This window comes from Cydia strobilella, chromosome 3 (assembly GCF_947568885.1).
Source record: "Cydia strobilella chromosome 3, ilCydStro3.1, whole genome shotgun sequence".
NCBI lineage: Eukaryota > Metazoa > Arthropoda > Insecta > Lepidoptera > Tortricidae > Cydia > Cydia strobilella.
Window position 1 is genome coordinate 10,570,236 of NC_086043.1, and position 21,830 is coordinate 10,592,065.

Genomic DNA, 21,830 nt, shown 5'->3' on the forward strand with positions numbered 1-21,830 from the left:
ATACATTTTATAATTTTCATATTCTAAAAATCATAAAAAGTATAAAAATTATGCAATCCTTGGAATCAAAGAGCCGCCTGATATGAGGATAAATGCATGTACCTAATATAGCTTTTATCTCATTTGCAGTCTACCACTCAGAACCGTCTAACTATACCTCTCGTTTTTTTTATCATTAGAAAAAAGGCGAGCGATCTTAACGTGTCGTTTTATCGAAAAACACTTTGAAAATAAGTCACAACAAATATAATATACGATCATTTACATACTTTTGCTTTCATAAGTCAAATATTGCTATATTTATTTAAAAAACTTGTCAATAAAAAGACACGTGGAAATGGTTTACCTTTTTTTCCAATGCTAAAAGACTAAGTACTTATAGTTTCTAGTCATGTACCAAATGGGAAATGAAAGAAACGTTCGTGTAATATATTTTTTTATTTAATAATAGGGAATATTACGCGAAACTCGGCGTAGGTGGCGCCACTACCACAATCTGAGGGTCTATCGCGAAACAAGAAAATCGAACGTTCGTTATCTAACATGTCTGTCACTCTTGCGTATTCGAGCGATAAAGAGGCAGCTAGATAACGAAATTTTGGATTCGAGTTTTCCGGTAGGTCCCCTGAAAACTTGTCATAAACCTGTTAAAGGTACAGTATGAATAAGTTACTCTACGGTGCACTAAAAAAGCTAGTGCTGCACTCTGGTGGCAGAACATTGCAGTAATATCCCCTATTCCTCGTCCTTTGGAAATCTGAAATAAAAAGTTGAGTTTTGTGAGATAGGTAAACCAACAATATTAATAAAAGGAATATTCATCAATGATCATTAATGTCTCTTTTATTAGGGTTCCGTACCCAAAGGGTAAAAACGGGACCCTATTACCAATACTTCGCTGTCCGTCTGTCTGTCACCAGGCTGTATCTCATGAACCGTGATAGCTAGACAGTTGAAATTTTCACAAATGATGTATTTCTGTTGCCGCTATAACAACAAATACTATTTTTAGTATTATACTATAGTCTGGCAAACACAATCTGTCAGTAAGTAAGAACAAAGAAAACTATAGGTACAGTCGAAGGCAAAAATATCGATCCAGACAAATGGCTCAAAAATATGTGAATACGATTTTATTGTCTGAGCGTACACATATTTTTGAGACTGGGAATGTATATATATTTATGCCCTTGACTGTACTCATCAATTAAAATGAGACAGTCCTGGGCCAAACTATAAGAAAGCTGTAAATGTCGATAGGTTATTGATCTGAGGTCGATACATCACTATGCCAAAAATATAACCTTTCATACTTAGCAGAAAAGTTCGAAAATATACGCAAAAATCTATATAGACTTGAATGCAAGTAATAATTACATAAACAACATATCGATTTCAATGTTTAGGGTCAGGTCAGGTAATAAATAAATTTCTTCAAAATTGAACAAAACTCACTGATTAAAGGTTATCGGTTCGTGCGTATTTTCTTTTCTTCCTGTATGCGATTTACAGCCCTCGATCACACAAGACATTATTACAAAGGGAACTTCAAACCATTACAAACTAAGCACATTTTCCAACAATCTTTCAGGAATAGCAACAATATAATTAAATAGGTATGTCAAGTTGTTACAGTTGACACCTACCTGTGAAATAACGAACATATATTTTATTTGGCTGGATTATATTAGAACCACATAGAACCATTTGACGTTTTCCTCAGTTCGTCTTATGAACAGTAAGTACTCGAACGTAAGTGTGGCGTCGATTTCGCGGATTGTTCACGCCTTCGCGCCTAGTTCCCCGTTTTTTGTCGGTTTATTAGCCCGCGTCAAAGGAGGCGCGAAGCGCGAACTGGCAAGACTCCACATTACACACTATTTTGACTCGTATGTGGCAAGATAAATAATAGTTATATTATATTAAGCGGCTATATTTTACGGTTTTACGATTCGCGGACATAGTCTGGAGCGCCCTTAAGACAATACTGAAAAAAAAACGAAGGAACTTCCGGATTGTTGTCTCACTCACTCATAGACAAAAAGTGATAGCGTGTTGTGAATACGATACCTTTTACCAAGCTTTTATTTTTGCCCGACTTCTATGCTTTAGTTATTAAAGGTAAAGGGCTCTCCACACTCTCCACACTCGTGCGCAAATCGCGGTGCGAAGCCGCGTAATCTGGAGCGCCTTTAACTATATTCCCCCTGGGTGAGTGGATGGATGGATCCCTTTGGCTTTTTTGACGGCTGTCTGGCGCTCTCTTTTGGTTTGAAAAGATTACAAAATCTGAACGCAACTTAGTTTGGTTAGTGTGGTACTATGAACAATATACCCTCAGAATATACCTGTGTGGTCTGTGTGTGTAAGTCAGTCAGTCATTATTTGTGTGTAATGTAATGGCGATTTGTGAACAGTAGTTTCATCAGAATAATATCATATGTAATAACAAAAGTCAAAAATATACGTGATACACAAATACCGAGATTGCCAATATGCGGTCTGTTGTAGAAATAGGGGCAAGTGTTCCTGCCTTTTTAGGAAAATTATGGAAACTGGTTAACGATACAGAAAACAATCACTTAATTTCCTGGAGCCCCGTAAGTTTATTTAATACTTTCAGTTAACGAGACTTGCATTATTGGATAAAACAAGTTAAATTGAATAAAGGATGAAAGAGAGCCGGTAACAGTATTCGACAATAACAACCTACAAGAGTCGCAGGTTGACACTCCAAACATAAATAAATATAAAGTTAGACGTCACGTTTTATACCATGCTATCGGATCCTGACACCAATTTGCACCGGCCAGTGGCATTTTTTCTGTTACCTGTTCACATAATGAATTGAATGCTAACATAATCCTATTCATATATGTATTTATGTAGTACCTAAATAAAAACTTCTGGCTGCTGGTTATTATTCTTCAAATTATAAAAATATGAAACGAATGAAACCACATAATATATATCTTAAATTTCAGGGAGGAAAAACATTTGTAATAAAGAACCAAGCTGACTTTGCTAGGGAATTACTCCCTTTGTATTACAAACACAACAATATGGCTAGTTTCATCAGACAATTGAATATGTATGGATTCCACAAAATCACATCAGTTGAAAATGGTGGACTTCGATATGAAAAAGATGAAATTGAATTCTCACATCCCTGTTTCATGAAGGGTCATTCCTACTTACTAGAACACATAAAGAGAAAAATTGCCAATCCAAAGACAATAGTGACTAGCGGAGAGAGTGGTGAAAAAATACTCCTAAGACCTGAATTAATGAATAAAGTGTTGACTGATGTAAAACAAATGAAAGGGAAACAAGAGAACTTGGACGCTAAGTTTAGTGCAATGAAACAAGAGAATGAAGCTCTATGGAGAGAAGTGGCCATTCTAAGGCAGAAGCACATCAAGCAGCAGCAGATAGTCAACAATGTAAGTCAGTGATTTCATCTATTTTTACAAGCTTTTTATTAACTTGCAATGTAACTATGTAAGTAAGTATGTATGTAATATGTAACTATGTTTGTATGGGTCAAATCTTGCAAGTTATGACCCACTTCCTGGTTTCCGATGAAGCTGAAAATTTGCATACATATGTAAGTCAGCTGACAATGCAATATTATGGTACTTCAAGCTGATCTGATGATAGAGACAGGAGGTGGTCATAGAAACTCTGTGATAATACAATGCAACCTAATTGTGTTTGGGGTTTTTAGGCTTGTCTTGATGAGTATTAGTTGCCTGTGGAAAGAAAAGTACAGTCAGCGATAAAAGCTTGTACCAAAAATGAAATTTTTGCCAAAAACTTATTTCTAACTTTATTATCCTTTATTTCAGACATTAAAGTAAATTTCATATTTTTACAGTTCTTGCATATTTTATTGCTGTCTGTGTGCCACTTATTGGCAAATGGCCTCCTCCAACCTTCTCCCTTCCTCTCTATCCTTGGCGACTCTCGTCCATGTGCTTCCTGCTATGGCTTTGATGTCGTCCACCCATCTTCTAAATGGTCTACCTCTTTTTCTTTTCTTATGGCCTGTGAACCAGTTCATTATCGATTTCAACCATTATTTATATTTCTAACTAACTCATACTAATTTAATATGATTTGTTCTTTCAGCTGATACAATTCCTGATGTCCCTAGTTCAACCAGCAAGACCAAATAATGCGAATAGTAATAATGTTGGTGTGAAGCGACCTTACCAGTTGATGATTAACAGTGCGGCACACAATTCTGCCGCAGACAGCTCCCACCCTGGACTGATAAAGAACATCAAGCTGGATAAAGACACATTACTAGATGAACTGAATGAAGAGAATTTGGTGAGACATACCATACTTTTGATAATAGTTGAGTCGGTTGGTTGGTAATGGTAGTGATCCTGCCAACAAAGAAGTTGCAGGTTCATGGCTTGTATATGTCGGCGGCAGATCGTAAAATTGGGCAGATCGAGATATCCCTAGGCATATCGCAAACCGCCGCAATTTCATGATCTTACTAAGGTTAACCCATATCACGATCTTATGATCTGCCGCCGACATATATAGCTAAGGATAATCATTTGTGTACTGAGTACAATATTATTATTATCACTATATACCTAAGTATATGTCCATATACAGGGTTGCTAAAAAATAACGCAAAAAACGGCAAAAAAATTACGTTTGTTGTATGGGAGCCCCATTTAAATATTTATTTTATTCTGTTTAGTATTTGTTGTTATAGCGGCAACAGAAATACATCATCTGTGAAAATTTCAACTGTCTAGCTGTCACGGTTCATGAGATACAGAGTGGTGACAGACGGACGGTCAGCGGAGTCTTAGTAATATTGTCCCGTTTTTACCCTTTGGGTACGGAACCCTAATAAATGCATTCCCGTTGCCAGGGAGGTTTTGAAATCCTCCTCCTCCCATAGAAAATGGACCAGCCAAAATGTATGAAACAGTCAAAAAAACTTTCGCGATTTCGGGGTTGGTCCCATAGTAAAAGTTGCTCAGTATAATCCCAAAACCTCCCTGGCAACGGGAATGCGCTTATTTTTTAGCCACCGTGTATATATGTTTGTTATAGATGGCAACCAACCCCAACCCTGATATTTCGTATTTATTATTATTATTTCTCTTTATTAATCTTTTTTCTTAAGTTAGGATTTTTATAAAGTAAAATATAAAACACTAACAAAACAATACAAAATACATATAAACACATTATAAAAAACCTAACCTAGGGTGCCGCCAGCAGCGAGGTAGGGCCCAAGCTGCCGGTGGTCAGGGCCGCAGAGAGAGGAACCGGCGGACTATCCGCGCCGTGTCCAAGATCACCGCCTTCTGCATCTGACCCTTGATCCAACCACCCAGCGAGAGTCTCTCTAGGTGTTGGTCGAGACTCTTCGCAATGAGACCGTTCGCTGACACGACTATAGGAACAATGATCGTCGAGTCAACATTCCACATGGCGGTTATCTCGTGAGCCAAGTCTAGGTACTTGCTGGACTTGTCCTTCTCGGCCTTCACGAGATTCTCATCATGGGGGATGGTGACGTCGACGAGCACTGCCCGGCGCTGCGTTATTATTATTATTATTATTTGTAATGCAGGCAGGCAGTTTAAACAACTGATAATGCCTGTATCCAGAGTCATAAACCAAGTTCTCAGTGTTGAGTAGAATTTGCTTTGTGCTTATCTAATCTATTCTTAAACTCATTGACACTTTGGGCCGCTACTACATCCCCATCCATCCAATTCCATTCCATTCCATTCCATTCCATTAAATTTTATTTCAATTATAATATTAACAAATATTGTGATTTTCAGGAGGATGGTCCCACAATCCATGAGCTGGCACATGATGATATTTTGCATTCGGAGATTGCTCAAGATTCAATAGACCCTGCCAACTTTGTGACAATAGATGTGCCCTCTGATGCTAATGTCAACAATGACTATAGTCCTAACCCCTCAGGACCTGCTCAATATGAAGTTACTATGGAAGATGGAGATGATTTAGATACAGGTATATTGTACATACAATTTGTAATTCGACCTAAAACTTTTCTATTGTTTGCTGCACTTTCTATTAAATATATATGTATATAATTACAATATTTATACCTCGTTTTTTTATTGAAAAACACTTGCAACATAAGTCACAGCAAATATATTATTTTATTATTATTTATTTATTTAATAAAATACAGAGTATTCATACAATAATCATAGCCCCGCAAAACTCAATAATGAGTTTGACTGTGGGGTCATCAGTCTCTAGTTACATATGTACTTAACTTAATTTTATAGTAGTGCAATTACTATAATTTGGTACTTAACTTTATAGTAGTGCAATTATTATAACAATTATAAAGCAATTGTAATAATATTATTATGTTAATTTATAATTTACATTATTGTTTTAAAGCGTTTTTCATTAAAAAGACACATCCAGATCGTGTAACCTTAGAGAGATAGAGATATTTTCCTAATGCTAAAAAAGACGAGGTATACAATACATTGTTATTGTCCTCTGTACCCATGTTAACTTAATGATAACTAATTTTCAGTTCAATACTCTTAAAATCTTGCAGCATATCTAATGCCTTCCAACTGTATATTTTTTAGATGGTGTCAGAGTCTCATATCCAATAGCCAAAGTCAACAACCTATTACGGCCTCAGGATGTTCTGCCAGTAGTGACATCACCATCTCCCACTATGGTTAATCCAACATCACCATTGGATCAACCAATACTAGATCAAGTTTTCATTGATCCATCAACTGTGACAGCTGCAGAAAAAACTAAAAAGGTGCAAAGGAGCATTGCTAGGCCGGCAAAGAAAATGTCATCTGGCAGCAGTTTTAACAACTTAAATCCTTCCGCTGATTTGAAATTACCAGCTGAAATATTTGCTGATGAAGATTCAGTTGAAAATGGCATAGCAGCAGATGAACTCCTGCAGAGTGCACTGCAAAGTGCTGCATTAGATGGCGGCATGTCTACTTCCAAAGACAAAATGTTTGGTGGAATCAACATCAAACTTGAAAAAGCAGAAAATGCCAAAACAACAAAGAAGTCAAAGAAATCGAGTAAGGTCAACAATACAAACCAGGTGGACCTGGCTGGCATTAAGACTGAGCTGCAAGATGACTTGGACTGGAATAACATGACTCTTGCTACCGTGAACAACAACAGTGACGTTAATAGGTGTAACTCCGTGTAAGTATGCTTATAATATCAGCTTCTTAAATAAAAGTAAAAATGTAGAAGGAACATTATATCTTTTGGTTCATATGAATAAACCTTGTGCCGCCCTTGTGACATGAATTCTCAACTAATTATTATTATGTAAAATATCCACAGCCTTTCAATGTGTTGTGTATTTTTTATTTATAATTATTTGTGACTTCAATATCCAGGAATAGGAGAGATAACATCAGCAAAAATCTTGAGGAATATACTTCTGTCTTTGGAACAAATTCAAACAAGTATGTGCAATTATGATAATTATTCTGAATAAGAATTGTCACTGGCGGTGGCCTACTATAAATATTTATTGAAAGTTCGTTTGATATACTCATGCTGCAAAAAAATCATTTTATTCATTGTCTTTTTTGGTATCTTTTTGCTTAACTTGATGTTTAATAAGTATCTATAATAGACCATAGAGAAATGGATGTTGCTTTTAATTTTTTCTATAAAATAGCAAACGCTCACTAATAAATTAGGTACCAGTGCGTAATATTCTTAGGCCTTTTTTTAAAGCTGACTATTTTATTTAAACCGGGCAATTCAATTAAAAAGTACAATAGTTTTAAGTTCTAATATACTAATATATAAAGGGGGAGATTGCTAATTGTACTCTTGCTTTTGTTATACACAGTGATTCGTTGTGGTTTAAATAATGATAACATGTCTTGTTTGCCTATTTCAGGAATGATATTGATGATCATTTGGACTCCATGCAAACTGACATTGAGTCACTGAGAGAGTTATTACGGAGTGACAGTTATGCGTTGGACACAAACACTCTAATGGGGGTAAGACATTTTTACTTATACATATAATCACAATATTTAGTTGTGTTCCTAACTTTTTTCTAACCACCATAATCAGTAAGTAACTAATACCTAATTATTTGACAATAAATAATTTCTTGTATTTTTCTCCATGTTACATTAAGTAGCGACGGTAACTAGAAATTATTATTACAAGTATACACAATAAATATTCCCAACATCAGCCGGTGTTAATATTCGCGCGGATAGTTTAAAATGGTGGACTTTATAACATCACATCGCAATAAGAGTTGTTGTATGTATGCATATATAATTGTATGAATGTGTGCGTGATGTAAACATTGACGTTTGGCGGCGCGAGGTTGGCAGCACCACGGCGGGTCACGTTGCAGGCAACGTGTAGAGACAGCATGGTACGCCGTGTGCCTCCGCCGCACTCACACAGCCACTCGACCTACGTAAACGTGTATAAATATAGCCTTACTGCGATACCGACTACGCAATAGGTCCGCTCACTGTTACGTCACGCTGCGATTGGATGGCGGGACTTTTGAATTAAACTCTGATAAAAGTTAAACAACAGAAAAATAAGTTATTATTTATTTTGTGTACTATATGTGTTTGTTGTCCATAGATTACTGATGCAAGGCTAGGATCTACGATGTCTTTCGCCATTCCCTCCAGTCAGCTGCCGTCACACGATTACGTAATAATAATAATAAACATAGCCATAACATTACTATGAATAAATCATCAATTTTTCTTGTACCTACATATTTCTTGTCAGAAAGAGATACAAACAGTGTAATACTCGTGTTGTTCACAACAGACTAAGTTGGCAGTAATTGTAATGCGGTTGGCCGGTCGAAGTATTTAGCAGATGGCGCCAGCATAGCTTGCCCTGTCAATCCCTAGAATTGTAAATTTGTTTTTAATGGAATTTTATGCCCTGGATGCCAGCCCTTTTAAGCCAAATCTCATAGAAAAAGGGGCAAGCTATGATGGCGCCATCTATGCAAACCTTTGACAGTTGCCAACCCCATTGACTAGTAAAGAATGGCTGTGACAATATGACGAGGAAGAATTTGTAGTTTTATGATGAACTAAATTTAACCCTTCGCACGGCAAGCGTCGAACTGAAATAATCTGCCCCTCATAACACACATAAATTACTGATGTGCCTAATACCTGCAGAAAATTCAAAATATTAAGAAAATCGGAACATACATTTTATAGTATATGTGTAACGAAATTATCCAGTTTCAAAATGGAAACTGCACATTTTTGTGATTTTTTTCCGCAATTTCCAGGAACTATTCTAAATTTACTGAGAATTCGGCAACTTGCTCACGATGATACGCGTCTGTAGAACAACGATGAAAGCACAGCAACAGATATACTTAAAGTTATTTATAACGGACTTTTTTTGGTACCTAATTCTATCAATTAAATAAGATCGTTGTTTCTGGGGTACTTGGCAGCCAAAGAGTTGCATTTTAGTTGACTTAATTTCAACTAAATTAAGAAACAAATATAACTTGTTGTTTCAGCTGTTTGGCTCCGATGATCCATTCTACGGCTTGTCTTATAATCCCGTGGACGAGCGAGCGAGAGCATCAAACAGTGGTAAGCCTGTACATCCTAATTTTTTGCATGAGAGTTTGTCGCCAACTTTGTAGTGTTCGGGTGATGGTATGGATATTCCAATGCAGATATACGATGATTGACCCTAAGAACCAGTGAAAACCATGGCTTTTTGTCCCAATGATCAAAGTCAATAAGACACAACTTCGATATAGGCAAAATAAACTTATTCTTCGTTATATTTTACGTTTATCTTAATTGTAGATACAACAAAACAGTATCCGATGCTTGATTTTGATTGGCTGGTCCGTAACAGCGATGCGGCCGCAAAGTAACCTGTACCTACATCCTTTCAAGAGTTAGTACAGCTGAACCCGACAGGGTTGGACGTGGTAAAGGATTATGTTATGCTGGTTGCGGTCTGTGATACTGTCTCAGGACTTTTTGTGGCATGGAGGAACTCATACTACAAGATTCTGTAAACCTAAAACTGCATATTATCAGAGATCAGTAGTAAAAAAAGTGTAATTTCCATACATAGTTGCGTTTTTCATCAATTTTGTAGGTAGCATCATGTTAATAAGATCTTGGTCCATATATTGTATGGCGAGCTGCCTTTCTCTCTCTTAATGAACAGTACACCTTATTTACCGCTGATTCAATATTGACTATATTAGGTGGTCTTTTTAACCCTTTACCGCATACGAAGCCATTTATGGCGGATATAATATTCAACTATTGACCGCTATTAAAGTTCAAATTTAAATCAAATAATTTTAATGCAGTACGAGGTTAATTTGAATAAACATCCCCAGAATGGGGGTTTAGCAGTGCGGAAATCCAGTGTCTTTGTAAAAACTGTCTGGCCTATCCGCTAACATATTTAGAATGCGGTTGGGACTGTCCTGGGTTCTACTTCTAATAGACACAAACTTTTTGCGCATTATGGCGTGGAAGTCCTCTACGTGGGCGTCAGCAAACATTCCAGCTGCAGAATCTAGGGAGTCCCATCAGGACCCTAAACATGTTATTATAAAGGACTCCTACAAAATTAATACATTTAATTTTCTACCTTGTAGTGATGCACATAAAGCCATTGTTACAAGCATCTCTTGTGAGCGGTGTGTTGTAAATATAGACTGCATTCTGATTTGTGTTCATCTGAACATCCTGAACATCTGTTCAGGTACAAAATCAAATGGATCACATTTTTTTGACAAAAAATATTTGTTTGTGATTTTACTTTTAAATCAAGCGGAAGGCTGCTGAACGTCATGTATAATGTAAGGGAATAACTTCTAAGACCTTAAAGTGACGCCACCTAAAACAATGATAAGAAACGCAATTTCGAATGGAGATTACAAGTACTTATTTATTTTATTTATCTTTGATCCCACTAGTTTGTTGATCACATTCGTTGCGGCTACCAACTGCAAGATGTTGATTGTAAAATGAATGCTGGACAAACTAATAATAATTTCACATAAATTTAGTTGTATTTGCTGTAATGATGTCTTATTGTTAATTAAAGCAAAGAAGCTGAAAGGTGAGATATCGAATGTGAGCGGAGGCGAGGGCCGTGTCCAGGATGCGTTTCCCGAGGACGATGGTACACTAAACACTATGTCAAGTAGTTTCCGATTTTGATTTGTTCATTTAAATTTTCCCGCACGTTGCCCCGCATTCTTTTGTTATTAGTATCCGGGTGTTCAAAAACAGCGTGGGGGATTCCATACAAAAGTATTAATTTATAATTTTTGGCGTATTTGTAAAATGTTTTTATGTTGTCAATCAGAGTCAATCACATTAATATCGTATTAATCATATTTGATTTTTCCAGTTACATTTAAATAAAAAATGAATAATTAAAAATAGAGTAAAATTAAAAAAAAATATGAAACTTGTTAACAAGTAAATTATTAATACCTTTAAAATAACATTTGCATACCAAATGACAACTTGTTACTTACTGTATGTTTGAAAAAAAATATAGTGATGTACTTTACCTTGAACAAATACGCATCTGTTTGCGTCAATGCATTAATGCGCTTGACGAAATAAAACCAGTTTAAAAGCAACACATTCTAAAAATAGCAAAACCTTTTGCATGGTAATAACCTACGTACGAGCGTTTACCATAAGGTCATAATCGGTATCGCATTGTGACTAGAAAAAAGGAGGTACTTATCAACAATTTTGGGACGAAGTTTTCTTGAATTCTGAAGATTTTTTCTTCTCAAAAGAAATTATTTCTACTTCTAGTCATGATTGCATATTGATTCCGACGTTAAACGGTTGGCCTTGTTTTTGTTACACCTTGGATAAATTAGTACCATCAAATAGTAGATGACTATAGTAAAACTTTTTGATTAATACTAGTAATTAGTGGCATTCAATCTAGTGATCTAATGGAGTCGGTAGCTTAAGGCCGTTCCATCGGTTTGCCGCTGTCTCTGTCACATTTCGCAAGAAAGAACGGGAAAGATCATGCGCGCCAAGTGTCAATTTTGATCGAATTTTGTTGATTTTTATTTATTTTAAAAACGTTACCCTACAATATCGAAATTCGAAAGCTATGAAATTATTATTTAAGTTAAGATTGTTTTTTTTTCTTTTTTTAGGGTCCCGTACCCAAAAAATAAAAACCGGACCCTATTACTAAGACTCCGCTGTCCGTCTGTCCGTCCGTCTGTATCTCATGAACCCTGATAGCTAGACAGTTGAAATTTTCACAGATGATGTATTTATGTTGCCGCTATAACAACAAATACTAAAAAGTACGGAACCCTCGGTGGGCGAGTCCGACTCGCACTTGGCTGGTTTTTGTTTATAGTATCACATAATAAATAACCGAGTAAAGTTGGAATAAAAGTCCGAGTTAGAGGTTACTTTGGGAATTAATTGTATCGAGCGAAGTGTCATAATTCGTGTCTCGGAAGCTATGATATTAAAGATAATATAGTCAAGAACTACATATATTTTTTCCACGTCTACGAATATCAACGCCATATATATATATATCTTAGAAAAACAGGATCATGTAAGGAGATTTTTCGCCTTCTGGCTCAGGGAACCGCCTTAAGTAGATAGATTTTACTTGCCTATTATGTGTAGGTATATAATTACAATAAAATAATTAGTTTATTTAAATTACTAAATAATTATTTTTAGGTGCAAGTGTTTGTTGAGCGCACCTTTAACAGGAATCGGACCTGCATGTATTATATACTACTTATATTATTGTCTTTGTATAACGCATTATTTGTCACCCTCGTTATCTTTATCTTATCTTTTATTATTTGCTTAATATATTTTTGGTTGATTTGAGATTTCGATTTAATGCTAGTGCTTTTAGTCAAATATGAAGTGAAATTGGTTTGTTTTTACAGCATTTTGTTTTTAATGTGGAAAAAAGACGGTACCTACATACCTAATATACCTACTTTAGGCCAGGAAATGAATGCCCAAAAAAAGTGATAGAGGGAAATGCTTAGAACACAATTTTAGACTTCGTAGCTTTGTTTGGACTAGTTAGGAGGTGAACATATCAAAAGTCCACGCCCGTAACCCTGGTGCCGGGGGGCAGAGGGGGGTTTGAAGGTTCCATTTTTCGGTTTTTCGATTATATCTCGAAAACTATGCGTCTGAGCGACATGGCCACTTATACAAAATGAAAAGAGATTTCATTTGTTACAAGTTTTATTGTCAAGTTTTTCGATATCTTAGTTTTTGAGATATCCGCTCTTGAAGGATTACTTAGGGCTCTCATTTTTATCTTGATTATCTACATCAGTGAAGCTGCTAGGCCGGGTTTGGTATCGTTTTCTTATAAATCGGGGGTGCTGAATTCATTTATGGTATCAACATTGAAACCATTCTTAAGTAAAAACAAAATTTAAAAAAATGACTTTTTTTAAAACTCCTCTTTACGCTTAAACCGCTAAACCGATTTCGTTGAAATTTGTTATAGAGATGGTTTGAGTCCCGGGACAGTACATAGGATAGTTTTTATAACCAAAATCATCTTTTAAAGGTGTGAAAAGTGGGGTGGAAATTTGTATGGGGAATTAATAACAGTTGAACCTATTTAAATAATATTTGGGATGGTCTACATGTTTGGTTTAGTTGAAAATGATACCAAACATGACTTCAAACCTAAATTTAAACAGTAATTCAACTTCGGCGAAGAAGTCAAATTTCACACCTTCAAAGTATGATTTTTGAGATAAAAACTATATTATATCCTGTCTCGGGGCTTAAAACATCTATTTACCAAATTTCAACTAAATCGGTTCAGCGGTTTAAGCGTGAAGAGGAGTTAAAAAAAGTATATGTTTAAAGTTTATATGTTTTTACTTCGGAAAGGTGTCAATGTTGATACCATAAATGAATTTAGCACCCCCGATTTATACGAAAACGTTACCAAACCCGGCCTAGCACCTTCACTAATGTAGATAATCATGATAAAAATGAGAGCCCTAAATAAACCTTCAAGAGCGGATATCTCAAAAACTATACAAGATATCGAAAAACTTGACTTAATTAAACTTGTAACAAATTAAATCTCTTTTCATTTTGTATAAGTGGCCATGTCGCTCAGACGCATAGTTTCCGAGATATAATCGAAAAACCGAAAAATGGATCCTTCAAACCCCCCTCTCCCCCCCAGCACCAGGGTTATGGTCGGGGACTTTTGATATGTTCATCTCCTAACTAGTCCAAATAAAGCTACGAAGTCAAAAATTGTGTTCTAGCATTTCCCTCTATACTACTTTCTTATTGCTTGGCCTACTTGCTTTCTTAATCTTTTATACCGTACCGTACCTACGCATTTATTTAGCAAAAATGGCAGCTTGGACAGAAAATATTTTTGTAAATATGCAGTACGTAGCTCTACATTAGATAATGAATTTGAATAAAAAATGCATGCATGATATTATTTATAAGATAGGTAATTAAGTTAACGATAAAATAGATCCTCTTTTATCATTTAAACGAATTTGACACTGGAGGAAATGTACAAATACTTTTAGTACGTAGTAATTGTTTTAGACGGGAACGCATGGAACGTTTTATTCCTTCATAGAACATCAGTTAAAGAAATTTCTGAAAAGAAACTCCATTTTAAGATGAACGTCAGGCATATCTTATTTTATATTGATATGATAATATGTAATTTCAATTCAGATTGTTGATTTACAAAGTTACTATCAAGTTCTAGTATTAGATATTCCACTAATGCCACACCAATACATTGAAAGTTAAAAAAATGAAGCTCCTGTAATGGTAACCTTTCGCTTTGCGTTTTTGTCCAACATGAAATTCAAAAGACGATGTAAAATATAGTGGGATAAAATGCTTCAAACGCTTCCGCTTTTAACGTTCGTTGATCGAACTAAGTACTTTTACGGCTAGACATTCTCGGTCCTGGCATTTCATTGTGGTGTGGGTTGTTCATTTCTACAATGTTGTTAAATAATAATTAATTTGTCTGGATGCATAAATTAGCATTTCACACTTGTTTCTCAATAGTCTCATCCTTACGTTCGCTTCTAATTCAATCTCTATGCTATCATTTTCTGTATTGAACCACGACGAAATAGACTAACGATTCTTTTTTTCTTGGGTAATTTCAGCTGAGGGGAATCAGCTTATGTCGTATACAGGGAATATTCCTTACTTTGAGGATATGAACCTAGAGTTGGCGAGCGATAACTCTCAAGAGGCGCCGGCGCCGCCGAGCCCGTCTAGCTACACGCTGAACACGCCTCAGGTGCAGCTGGGCTCGCCCGCCTTCCCGCAGAGACCCTGAGCCCCCGCCACTCGGCGTCGCTTAAACCTTATGAACGGTTGAAGAACGCAAGCGTCGTCTTAATTCTAATTTGAGGGCCCTGAAACAAAAGCTCCGAGGGGTAGGGAACGTTGACAACTACAGCGTAGAGTAAAGTCGCCCGGAGACTTCCAGGCCGAGGTATAAGGCTACGTTTACACGAGGTCTATTCTTACATTTGATAGCCGACAGCGCCGTGCTATCTAAACCATGTCGCTATCGACTGCCGAATACGGCAGCAGAAGACCCAGTGTCAACGCGCCTTACGCCAATGGGAAAAGGCTCAATCTAATGATGATGAACATAGTGACGTGTCACAAGTGCGAAATGCGTGTGAGCCTTGCCGTGTCCTTTTATTTGTTTGTATATATACTTTTAATGTGATCGCCTAAGTGCAACACCATGATAATGTATTTGGTCTTGTTTCCATGTACATTTTGTACAGGTTTAAAATATTTGAAAATATTATTATGTTTTCTTTGAAAATAGTGAAGCGCTGATAAGTTTAATATTTTATATTTGATGTTTAATATTTTATTTTTTATGTTGCCTAACGAGTCAATAAAATTATTATTGTTATTTAACTAATAGGGCAGGAAATAAATGACCAAAAAAAGGTATAGAGGGAAATGCTTGGAACACAATTTTTGACTTCGTAGCTTTGTTTGGACTAGTTAGGAGGTGAACATATCAAAAGTCCCCGGCCGTAACCCTGGTGCTGGGGGGGGGGGGGGGGAGAGGGGGGTTTGAAGGTTCCATTTTTCGGTTTTTTGATTATATCTCGGAAACTATGCGTCTGAGCGACTTGGCCACTTATACAAAATGAAAAAGATTTAATTTGTTACAAGTTTTATTCAGTCAAGTTTTTCGATATCTTGTATAGTTTTTGAGATATCCGCTCTTGAAGGTTTATTTAGGTCTCTCATTTTTATCTTGATTATCTACATCAGTGAAGCTGCTAGGCCTGGTTTGGGATCGTTTTCGTATAAATCGATTCAGCACCCCGAATTCATTTATGGTATTGGTATCAACATTGACACCTTTCCGAAGTAAAAACATATAAAACCGCCGAACCGATTTCGTTGAAATTTGGTATAGAGATGGTTTGAGTCCCGGGACAGTACATAGGATAGTTTTTATAACCAAAATTATCTTTTAAGGGTGTGAAAAGTGGGGTGGAAATTTGTATAGGGAATCAATAACCGCTGAACCTATTTAAATAATATTTGGGATGGTCTACATGTTTGATTTAGTTGATATTGATACAAAATATGACTTCAAATCTAAATTTAAACAGTATTAATTTCAGGAATTCAACTGCGGTGAAGAAGCTGAATTCCCCTCACTCCAAATTTCACACCTTCAAAGTATGATTTTTGAGATAAAAACTATATTATATCCTGTCTCGGGGCTTAAAACATCTATTTACCAAATTTCAACTAAATCGGTTCAGCAGGTTAAGCGTGAAGAGAAGTTAAAAAAAAAGTTATTTGTTTAAAGTTTATATGTTTTTACTTCGGAAAGGTGTTAATGTTGATACCATAACCATAAATGAAATCAGCACGTACCATAACCATATACGAAAACGATACCTAACCCGTCCTAGCAGCTTTACTGATGTAGATAATCAAGATAAAAATGAGAGCCCTAAATAAACCTTCAAGAGCGGATATCTCAAAAACTATACAAGATATCGAAACACTTTACTGAATAAAACTTGTAACAAATTAAATCTTTTTTCATTTTGTATAAGTGGCCAAGTCGCTCATACGCATAGTTTCCGAGCTATAATAGAAAAACCGAAAAATGGAACCTTCAAACCCACCTGTCCCCGCCAGCACCAGGGTTACGGCCGGGGACTTTTGATATGTTCATCTCCTAACTAGTCCAAACAAAGCTACGAAGTTTAAAATTGTGTTCCTAGCATTTCCCTCTATACCTTCTTATTGCTTGGCCTATAATTCAAAAATGATTAAATCATTTTGATTGAGGTATGCATCTAACTAGCTATTTTCGTTGAGGCCATAGTTAACCTGATTAATTATGTCTTGCGTTTCGGCAAAGACTCATTAGGCAAATGATGTCATTAAACAAATGTACTACATACATACTTATAATTTTAAATATCTATGCAATTCATACCTAAATAATTAATTAATCTCAATTATTAAGTTATAATAGACCTAAGTTTGTCCAAATGTATCTATGTCATCTTTTATGAATCCTATGTGGCTGGACGAAATGAAAAATGATATTCAAATAACTTCACCGTATAGTAGGGTCAAGTCATATTTTGGTAAAAATGTAATATCTTGTTTAGCGTCGAGTCGTCGAATCGACCAATGTTTTCTTTTATCCTAACCAACCATATAAAAAAATACTGGCCTGAAATTTGTATGTTTGGAACGTTGGTCGAATCTATACTAAGAAAACCCGAAAATAGTGGCATTTATACAACAAATATATTCATATCCACATACCTACAGTAGATAGGTCTGACATCATTACTAACTCTATGAACATTATCAATGTGGCCTAATTTATTAATTCTGAAAATCTTACGTCATTATTAAAACACCTTAGGAATTAATGGTCCAATACGCTAGTGGTGTTAGTTTATCTATTGATGACACTCATGCAATTTATAAAAGCACTGGAGGTTGTACGTAAAACAAACTTTTGAGGCAATGAAACATGACCTATTACAGTACACATATGCTCTGTTTCTTTCTTTAGAGTATTTTCCCTGAATTTAGGTATAGTAACCTTTCGTATGTATAAGCACTAGCTGATCAGTGCGAACGAATTTAAACCTATTGGATGGAAAACAATGGATTTAAATTCGTCCCTACTGATCAGTGCTTAGACATACGAAGGGTTAATATATAGCTTGTAAGGTACTTTTAAGACAAGAGTGACAGATATATAAAGGCAATCTCAAAGTTTATTTCTACGTACAAGATCCAGTACTGTTATAATATTATTGATAACACTAGAACTGAGAATACAAAAACCTATGTCTAAGTAATAAAATAATATCAGTATCAATTATTTACTTGTAACGATTTGTATTGTATTATTATAATTGTGTAATTGTACAGGGTCTTGTTATGCGAATGGCAGAAGACAGTGACGACATATTATATATCCCAGTTTTATGATGACACGTGAAATGAATTCTTAGTTTCAAGCTGATATGAGCATATTATTAAGTGTCAATATCCATACAATTTACTGTTGTTAACGGCGCTACTAGTTGACTTTGTGAGTTCTAAGTCTGATTGATTGACTGATGATTATTTTGAAATATTTATGATATGAATTCAAAGCGCAATACAAATAGGACAGAAGCCTCGTCGGTGCTGCCATCTAACACAAAGCTGCCTAACGAAATTTTGGATAGATAGAAGACGATAGTCTTTATTATTTATGTACTCGTTTTTGGTTTTATATCAATTGCCAAACACCTCAAGTTATTCGTGTCTGAATTTTGTTTATGGCCTTATTATACTGAAGTCCGTCCGAAGTTTACTAATAATAAAAATAAACCCAGTTTGATTTTGAAATCAGTGAGACGCGCTCGCAATCATGTGTGCAATGCAAACACGACACAGATAGTTTGTCAATGTAGTGAATTGCATGCTTCTTTCGCATTGTAGGTATGTAAATGTGTGATATGACGTTACTGTCCGTGATATTTGAATTCTGGCAGTCTGGAAGCATATTAGGTGTGGTGATAAAACTGATAAACGCTGGTGAACTAGACCTACTGTCAGATTATTATTATTAATTACGTAGAGTAATTATGTCACTTAACTTCAAATTCGGGTCAATCTATTCGACCCTCAGCAAATATCTACCCTATTACCTTTTCTTAATACCATAATCGCATTATCTGACAGATGGATTTACCCGAGTTTGAAGTTAAGCGACTCTATTTACCATTGTATAAAACATTTAATTTCAGTATGAACAAAGTTTGGTAGAATAAAGTATGTAAGAATATAATATATATTTCGTTAAATTGATGTAAGTTATTTTTAATATTAGATTAATAAAAGGTTGAGATGAACGAGCGACTTTTATTTTACCCGTTTGCTTTGGTAGACTACAAATTTCTTCAAAACCCTCTCTAGCTAGTCTGACGCAAAAAACCGCTTCCATACAATCGAATCGAAGTTACGCTCTTATTTTAAAATCACATTAAACTACAGGAACATTAATTATCTCTGTGTCTGGTATTAGTTTTTGTTGCAAAAAATGCAATACTAAGAAAATAGACTATTTTCTTTGTATTACAATTTCTAGCAACGTAAGCTAATATATACCAGACATAGATATAATACCATTATGCATGTCATTTTAGCATAACCTATCGTTTAAGAACTTCTATTGTCTGGCGGCGGTTAGGCTCGTGTGATCGTCACACGTGAGCCGTTCTTGTCATACGTCTTATGCTAATTTTAAGGGTTCCGTACCCGAAGGATAAAAACGGGACCCTATTATTAAGACTCCGCTGTCCGTCTGTCTGCCTGTCACCAGGCTGTATCTCATCAACCGTGATAGCTAGACAGTTGAAATTTTCACAGATGATGTATTTCTGTTGCCGCTATAACAACAAATACTAAAAAGCACGGAACCCTCGGTGCGTGAGTCCGACTCGCACTTGGCCGGTTTTTTAATCTTTTTGACGCCGTGTCAAACACAAAAGCTGTCATCCAGACGCCACGTCACCGAAGTGTCAAAACCGAAATTGAACCTTATGCACATGGAGACTATATAAAGGAGCCAAATCTCTATGTATGAAAAGTGTCCATCAAAAAACAGTAATTAGGCGGCGCCACCATACACCGAAATATTACCAAAATCAACCTACGTAATTTGGTCGGGTTATTTGTTGGTTCATGTTATACTCATGTCCCAGAGCCTAACTAGCGCCACCGGAGAGATTAGGAACTATTATTTAAAGCTGAAAGCGGTCACTTTTGCAACAATTCTGCCATAAGAGTTTGGCATCCTTTCTATACCATCCATACTTATGCACATGCACGTAGGTCTATGTTGCTCTGTGGTCTATGACCGATTAATGATTCATAATGGAATGAATTTTGTGGTTAAGGCCAAGGTACGTCAATTACTGAAGTAATATTTTATAAATAATTTATTGCACTCAAGATTAATTAGTATTATGCAGAATTTGTACTAAGCACCTACCTATTAAATTAATTATGGATGGTATTGAAAGAATATCAATCTCTATATATGAAAAGTGTCCATCAATAGTACATTGTGCAACATGGGGCGTAAGTTAAATATTGCAAATTATTATAGACTCGAGTTTGCAATATTATTACGCCCCGAGTTACACACAATGTTTTTCATCACACTTGCGATATAAAAATTAAGTATAAAGACAAAAACCTGTTAATTATAATACTAGAAACTTCATAACTCCCTACGGAAAACGCTTTTCCTGTAGTTCCCGCTAAGCCTGCATGCAATTCCACATTTACTGAGCGAGTGTGATGAAAAAAAACAGCAAATAGGCGGCTCCACCATCATGTACCTAGACCAGACACCTAGTATTTTATATAGATGTGCACCCGTGCGACCGTGAGGGACAGAACATACGCAATGCGACAAAATTACAAACACGTTTTAACATTCCTGACCACATACCAGAAACAACCTACGTAATTTGGTCGGGTTCTTTGCTGCCCCTCCCCCATTTCATCTACATTATTATACCTCTATGGTTCATGTCATAGTGTCTCCTATATATTACAATACTCTTTGGTCTCAGAGCCTACCTAGCGCTACCGGAGAGATTAGGAACTATTATTTACAGCTATTTATTTAATCGTATGGCATAGATACGTTAATAGGCAATAAGTTATACATTATATGTGGACCCGAAGTTGAGCCAATCGCATTTTCGCCTGTAGTATTCATTTTTGCCTATTAATTCGCCTCAGGTTTGTCACTCTTTAGCACCACCCAGGGGACACGTGCAGGGTCGTGGTAGGTATCTCCTGCGGACGCGAGTAACAACCGTCATTATTTACAGCTGAAAGCTGGTTACTTTTGAAACAATTCTGCCATAAGAGATTGACATTCTTTCTATACCAAAATATTTATCAGTACGGTTTTTACTCACTATTATTTTTAGTCGCTTTTGGCGACATGTTTCGGATTCTTTGGGAATCCATCCTCAGGCACGAGTGTCCGCGGCGGTTGTTCGTCGTGCCGTGCGTCTTTCTATACCATCCATAAAATTAATGCTAACTCTTAACCAGGCTGACATTTCAAAGATGACAATCGAATGTCAGTCTAACTCATCGAAAATAGAACACGTTTGAAGTTCCGTATGTGGGAGATATATCCCTTAGCCT

General features: G+C 36.0%; 1 protein-coding gene across 11 annotated transcripts; it reads left to right on the forward strand.

The window, feature by feature from the left end:
• The first annotated feature begins 2,368 nt into the window (after positions 1 to 2,368).
• LOC134755843 (heat shock factor protein) lies at positions 2,369 to 16,149 on the forward strand. Of its 11 annotated transcripts, none has more exons than XR_010129085.1 (11): positions 2,369 to 2,600; positions 2,985 to 3,443; positions 4,132 to 4,335; positions 5,829 to 6,027; positions 6,630 to 7,224; positions 7,425 to 7,493; positions 7,940 to 8,045; positions 8,659 to 8,730; positions 9,575 to 9,650; positions 11,140 to 12,038; positions 12,695 to 15,078. XR_010129085.1 is itself a non-coding variant. In XM_063692463.1 (11 exons), exons 1-11 carry the CDS (start codon positions 2,496 to 2,498, stop codon positions 15,418 to 15,420), a joined length of 2,139 nt encoding a protein of 712 aa, XP_063548533.1. In that variant the 5' UTR covers positions 2,369 to 2,495; the 3' UTR covers positions 15,421 to 16,148. The 11 variants fall into 11 exon arrangements, 10 of the variants coding, with proteins under 10 accessions (XP_063548533.1, XP_063548540.1, XP_063548534.1 ...); XM_063692463.1 differs by lacking the exon at positions 12,695 to 15,078 and adding an exon at positions 15,245 to 16,148 and having other exon boundaries at positions 11,140 to 11,217; XM_063692470.1 differs by lacking the exons at positions 11,140 to 12,038; positions 12,695 to 15,078 and adding exons at positions 9,873 to 9,966; positions 15,245 to 15,371.
• The last annotated feature ends 5,681 nt before the right edge of the window (positions 16,150 to 21,830 follow it).

Bases quoted from the DNA above. Each gene is read 5' to 3' on its own strand.
- LOC134755843 (XM_063692463.1), top strand. From the start codon at position 2,496: ATGCGGTCTGTTGTAGAAATAGGGGCAAGTGTTCCTGCCTTTTTAGGA. The intron at 2,601-2,984 runs GTAAGTTTATTT...CTTAAATTTCAG, and splicing joins ACTTAATTTCCTGGAGCCCC to GGAGGAAAAACATTTGTAAT. The intron at 6,028-6,629 runs GTATATTGTACA...TATATTTTTTAG, and splicing joins TGGAGATGATTTAGATACAG to ATGGTGTCAGAGTCTCATAT.